The sequence below is a fragment of the Asterias rubens genome, chromosome 10 (assembly GCF_902459465.1).
Source record: "Asterias rubens chromosome 10, eAstRub1.3, whole genome shotgun sequence".
NCBI classification, from domain to species: domain Eukaryota; kingdom Metazoa; phylum Echinodermata; class Asteroidea; order Forcipulatida; family Asteriidae; genus Asterias; species Asterias rubens.
The window spans coordinates 8,710,335-8,716,731 of NC_047071.1; the positions used below are offsets into that span (position 1 = coordinate 8,710,335).

Consider the following 6,397-nt stretch of genomic DNA (forward strand, 5'->3'; position numbering starts at 1 on the left):
TGTTGACATTTTCTGCATGCATTGGATTTAGGTCTGCCGCTTGGTGGCGGTAGACTAGAGAAAATGAGGCAATCCGCAATCGTCGTCTGCAAAAGGTGTGTAATAAATATCTCTTTCTTGTTTCTTGGTTTCATCAACTGATATTAATTTTTCAAAATTGAATTGTATTGCATTGTGCCAAGAGGGGGAACGAGGGAAGTAAGGACACAACATTGAATTGATGCCTGTGACAAAAGTGGAACACGAAAGATTGATCCGTGTCAAACGGATTGCTGCACAGTGCACTGCGGCTTGGTGGCTTGTGTGTACTGTGTTATCAAAAACCGTGTGCATACACTTACTATGGTGATTATATGACGGTCGTGTGGTGGTACAACAAGAACATACAATGCCACTATCCAATTCACTTTATTTCAAAATCCAAACAAGTAAACAAAACACCTGGGTAGTGAATACAGAACTGTGTTTTACAAACACAAGCAAATGGATTAATGATAACATAAGTTCCATAACATTTACAAGCAAAAAGGCAAAATATAAATAAATTACGGAAAACCAAAACCAAAACCAAACCAGAGCACAAGGTGATGGAGTTGGAGAGGGCCCATAAAAAGCAAAGCTTGTCGAGTATGGACCCCCTACGCGTTGTCTGCAATGGAGGAGTTGAACCTGGGCTAGTTGATACCATCATCCATGCATTCTGCTTATTTCATTTTTTAATTCAAAGGAGAGGAATCTTTAATGTTTGGCAAGTAGAAAATGTTTACAGTACTTCGTATAGGGGTTGTTTACATTGTGCGTAGTGGCAAAAAAGACCCCCACGAGGAAAAAGGTCCCCCCAATGGCTCGTATTCAAGTCCTGTACATACTAGTTGCGATAACGTAACCCTTCTGCAGTCGGGAGGAGGGTTACGTTATTAGCAACTATGTACATTCTAGAACACGACAGTGTTATAAACAGGATGCAAATTTATTTTAATTACTCCCAGTAACCTGGTTATCATTTTAAATACTTCTTAATTTTCTACAGATGGAGAGATGTGAAATCAAAGAGCTCTACAGGTGGCTTCAAGATGAAGAGTGTGTCTGTTACCTGATTGAGGAAAGAAGAGAAATTCTCAGAAAACTTTCTTCTTTTGCCCTCTGGGTTGATGGACTCTCTAAGGATGTGAAGACGGATCCTTCAAGATGGACTCCAAAAGAAGTTAGGGAGGAAGCCACTGGGGATGAAATCAACAGATCTGAAGATGATCAGGACAAACAGGATGTTGCTTCTTCTCACTTATTGGACAAATCGCACACAAGATGCTTTCCAGACATGCCAGAGGGAGGGATGGCAGTTGATCAAACAGCAAGGCCAGCTTCTCAAAGTAGCGGACCATCAACCTGTATCATTAGTCATCATACACAAAGTGAAGAACTAGTAGGAAAGTCTCCCATATTCTTGGAAAGAAAACAGGTGTCGTCATCGTTTTCTTCATCATCTCGAGACAGACTGCTCCTCTGTCTTACAGTTTGCAAGGAGTTGTTTGAGGCAGATGCTTCTTGTGAGGGGGTGTATACCCTTCAGCAAGAGATGATCAGCAGAGGTTTACTGGATGATGTGGTAAATGATTAAATTAAAGAAAGTTCTAATAATTTGAAACAGCAACACAGCACAGAGCTGTTCTCTTTCTAAAAAGGCCTGATAAATTCAACATTTGTTTTATGTCAAGCATGTAAAGTAAACAAGGAAAAACAAACAGCTTTCTTTATTAATTCGTTCAGATTTGCCAAATACAATGCAAAGTGTCTGTTTTGTTTTAAAAATGTGTCAACTTGTTGTACAGAGCACTGTTCCTGTGCCCTGTTGTTGTTTGACAACTTTGATTGAAATGTTTTCTTTTTCTGTGTTTATGCAGGGGTTACTGATGAAGTCTGAGGATAGACTTGTTGCTTTTATGGCATTTAAGATGCTGACAGCTGTTCTTCCGGCGTCTAAAAAGGTACATCTGACTCCATTATTTCAAGAAGTTGGGTAAATACGGTCAATCAGGGCTGGCACATACATGTACTGTGTAGTATGTAAGGTTGATACTGAAGTTTTTGGATTTAAAATCAGCAAAATTTCACTCAACCATTAGCCAAAGTAAAACATTGAAACTCTGAATAATAAACAGTCATAACTCCAAGTTTTCTTTAATTTTTTTTTAAGAAAAGGGGCACTTTTAAAATTAAATTTGTGTTGGTAGACGTTGTTTAATTACAGGATGTGCCACCAATATAGAAGCTTTGTATACAATTTTCATGTGATTTTCTTTTTTCAATTCTCTAGGAGATGGTCACTGCTGTTTTGAAGGGGCATCTTCTCCAATGCCTTGCGACCATCAATGCTTGTAACCAAAGTTTCTTCCTGGTCGAACAAGATAATCCAGATGATTCAAACAAAATAAACCCACCTAAGGAGGTCAATCAGTGTCAGAATAATCAAGGTCAGGTTGAGGCATGCCAGGGTAATCCGAGTCAAGTTAACCCAATTCAAGTTGACCTGGGTCAACAAAATAACCCTACCCATAGTGACTCGTTACTAAATATGAGTTGGGGCCATGACACTCCAATCCAGGTCAATCCAGGTCACATCAACCATGCAATCTTCACCTTTGACCTTGTAAGGTTTCTCCTCATCAAAAGGTCTTCCATGGACAGCCCTCATCTGAAAGTTTTCAGCAGTAGCCAAAGATGCAAAAGAAGAGTGACACCTACGGCAGGTGATGAACAAGGTAAATATTTACGACCCCCCCCCTCCCCATCCACAAGCCACAACCTCATCAGATAAATTTGAGTTTTATTATGCTAGTGGAGCCCTCTCTTTCCCAAAAGATGTAAGACTGGTTTGCTGATTTTAAGGGAAGGTATGCATTTGGTAATCACTTTTGAAATTAGTTGCAAAAAAATACTTACTTGCAGTTTAGAGGTATAGCAGTTTTTCATAGAATAGAGCATTTCAGATACATTTCACCTTAAAGTATTGTGGTTGTGGAATAAGATATCAGTTGAATCTGAGACTCTGAAAAAATATTTCTCAGTTTGTGTTTTCCAATACTAGAGATTGTTCTTCATGCTATGACGTAACGACTCATGATTTTCAGCGATATTTAAAAAGCGCTACCACCTTTCCGAATGAAATATTCATAATGGGAGACTTTGGAATGCTAGGTGGTAGCACACTTACCAGGTAAATCTCCATTGTTTATGTAGTTCTGAGCCTGCGCACATTACCGAGAACAATGGATTTTACCTGGTAAGTCTGCTGCCACCAAGCGTCCCTAAAGTCTCCCGTTATGTTAGTTTTATTGTATACATTTATACAATAGAATTTAAACAGTTCCACAAACCAAAGGCGTACTTTAAAATGCCAGGGGAGTCCATTGTATTCCTAAAACATTTATGACTGATTTACTGATTTAAAATGATTATATTTCATAACATTGACTTTTCCAGGTTTCCAGGCAGAAGTGTTACATATCCTCTACACGCTTCTTCCAGACATCGTCCAATCATTTCTACCCGCAGTCACAGCGAGAGACCAAGGTTTATCGACTGCTGTTATCAGCTCCAATAAAACAACTTCACTGATTCTGGCCTCATTTCTTGATCTAACTCATTCACTGTTCAAAGGCGGACCAGGCGGACCTGGTGAACCACAGTGGCATAACTTCACCTTCAAGATACTCCCACTTCTAATGAACCTCCTCAAGAAGTATAACAATGATCTCATTGTCTTGAAGAAACTGCTGGATATTCTCACAGTAAGCATGAACCAATCAGCTGAAGGAAAAACACAATCGGTCCAATCACAGCCGAGCAAAAACCATCTCGACACGGCACCTGGTGAACATTTAGTCACCATAGCAATATCATTTGTTGATATGATTGTTGAAGACAGCATTTTAGATGACATTCCATACAGGAGTGGACCAGTTGGTTTTGGAGGTGGGGATTTTCATTCCTCATCAGGTGATGATGCTGTAGAAGGTACAGAGTGTGGGGACCGGACGTTGTTAAGGAAACTCTGCAGAGTGACACTATCCTCCTTGAAGATTCTTGTAGCACACAAGTGTGAACACTCGGAGATGATCCTGAATGAATCAGGTATGTATTTAAGTGATGTATCAAAAATCCAGAAAAGGAGGTAAGGGAAGTTCGTTCATTTTGGTAATTCTTTCTGGTTGCGAAGCCAAGGACTCTCAGTAAAAGCGAATGTAATCCACTGTATTAGCCAAGAATCCTTTAAAGAGAGAAGAAAGAGAAGGAGGTTTCAAATCACGATAGAGATTTTCAGTCCCTGCCTTCTTGGGTGGGTTTTCCCTGGAAAAATTCTCTGGGGTTTTCCTACCACATCTAAAGCTGAACTTCCTGTCTAGTCTTCTCCCCAGTTGCTTCTTGACTAGTACTTGGCTGTTCTGAGAGTCCTTGGCTTAACAACCAGAATAAATGAAATGAAATTGTGTCCAAAGCTGGTCCAAAGTGTTGAGAAGAAGACACCAATGCTTGGCTTAAGACCTATGACTCCTATGATGTTTTGCAGAAAGTAGTTGTGAAGTTTTTTTTGGCCCATTTTTCACTCTTATATGGTCCAAGGAAGGATTCCTTTTTTCAAACACGTTTAAACAAATAATATATCAAACTTCAATTTATTCTCTTCTTCAGATGTCAGTAAGTGCTTCCAGACTTTATCGATGTACATCTGCGGCAAGCTGAACCTTTCCCTGATATCCAAGCCTCCAATTTGGATCTTCAAGCTCTTTGCTGACCAGGATGACTGCCTCATTTGGGTCATGCTCTGTGTATTAAACATTGATCGGTCCCTCCATGTCCTCGAACCTCTGTGCTCTCTCTTAAAGGATCAACTCAACCCTCATAAGATCTTCATTGGTTTCTTGGAGACGGTGGCGTATGATCCCAGTGTGCTGTTGGATCTGCTCATATCATCCGAGACGCCGTTTCTAGAGTATTCAGTGCAGTATCTCCACACGGTCATCAGAGACTGGGAGGTGTTTTGCCAGTCCCATCTAGAGGTCGGATCAGTGGGTTCGGGATTACATCTACACTCGGAGCAAGTCAACTTGAATGAAAATGATAATGATGTAAGTGGTGATGAATCAGTTACAGATAACTTGATGGTTTGCACAAGCCAGGTTTCAGACATGACAGAGGGAAATGATAATAGCGGACATGGAAGCCGCATAGATACTGAACTGAAAGGTTCACCGCAACCTAAACGGATGAAAACAGATATCCAAAGAACAGTCACTTACGTAGAACAAAGTCCTCATGACACAGACAGTAAAGCCTTGACTATGGTGGATAAGTCTCCAGATAACAGTTCAACATCTCCTACCGACTCAAACATAAGCCAACCAAATGAATCCAGGGATCCAATTGAAGATCAAATCTCATTGGATGTCTCTAATCGTGGGATCAAAGTCTCAAATCAAGAACTTCAAGGAGCGTCTTCACAATCTCTTGAAGATGTGATGACCACGCTAATCAGATTACGCTTCTTGATCGAGAGGATTAGTGGCCGGGATTTATTCCCGTACCCCATCACGCCATTGTTGCGACTACTGGAGCGGGTTGAGGACATGTATGACGATATGGGTTCTACCTCGCCGAGTGCAGACCATGTGGGAGGTTGCACTGGCCAAGCCTCCAAGCCGTAATACGGCTCAATAGAAACCCCCTCAAACTTCACTTCTGTAAAGCTTGTTAAGATTAAGCCTGGTCCATACTTCCTGCAAATGCAAATGCAATACAAGCTTTGATGTCACAGCCCCGTTTTCGCTGCAATTACTTCGCAGGTGTTGAGCACATTTCAACTGATGCAAATTATTTGTTTCGAATTTGTGATGTCAAAATTCGCTTCGCATTCGCAGGAAGTATGAACCAGGTTTTAGTCAGAAATACAATCCTCTTTTTGCATTCCCCCCCCCCCCCCCCCAATAAAAGGAAGAAACTGCCAAACAAACAAAACTTTTGTAAGGAGTTTTTTAGCTTACTATGGAACTGAATAAAAAGAAAAAGAGGAAATACATGTAAGCAGATTAGCTGAAAAGTGTAATGCCCGTTTGATGATTCATACAGTAACGTGGTTTCAAACAATTTTTAGCACAACAAAGATTTTCATTTCGTGATATTGACAGTTGAAGTCATCGTGTTGTGGTCAAGCATTGACTCGCGCTCTGGTTGTCTCTGATCTGTATGTAGAGTCTTGGTTCGAGTCCTGGTCATGGCACTCGTAACCTCGAGCAAGACACTTCAATGTCGTTGCTTTGTCCTTAGGATGGGATGTAAAGTAGTTCGTCCTATGTGTTGTATTGTATAATGCACAAAAGAACAAAAATATTGTTCAGAGAAA

At 40.6% G+C, this 6,397-nt stretch overlaps 1 protein-coding gene across 1 annotated transcript; it reads left to right on the plus strand.

The window, feature by feature from the left end:
• The first annotated feature begins 64 nt into the window (after positions 1–64).
• On the plus strand, positions 65–5,961 carry LOC117295412. The gene is made up of 6 exons (XM_033778058.1): positions 65–95; positions 1,031–1,606; positions 1,902–1,985; positions 2,315–2,759; positions 3,481–4,131; positions 4,690–5,961. The coding sequence occupies exons 2-6, from the start codon at positions 1,031–1,033 to the stop codon at positions 5,700–5,702; spliced, it is 2,769 nt and encodes a 922-aa protein (XP_033633949.1). The 5' UTR covers positions 65–95; the 3' UTR covers positions 5,703–5,961.
• Positions 5,962–6,397: the final 436 nt, after the last annotated feature.

What these genes read in the sequence shown, in the direction of transcription:
- LOC117295412 (XM_033778058.1), top strand. Translation starts at nt 1,031, where the DNA reads ATGGAGAGATGTGAAATCAAAGAGCTCTACAGGTGGCTTCAAGATGAA. An exon ending in GAGGTTTACTGGATGATGTG is followed by an intron (nt 1,607 to 1,901) that starts GTAAATGATTAA and finishes GTGTTTATGCAG; the next exon opens with GGGTTACTGATGAAGTCTGA. An exon ending in TACGGCAGGTGATGAACAAG is followed by an intron (nt 2,760 to 3,480) that starts GTAAATATTTAC and finishes TGACTTTTCCAG; the next exon opens with GTTTCCAGGCAGAAGTGTTA.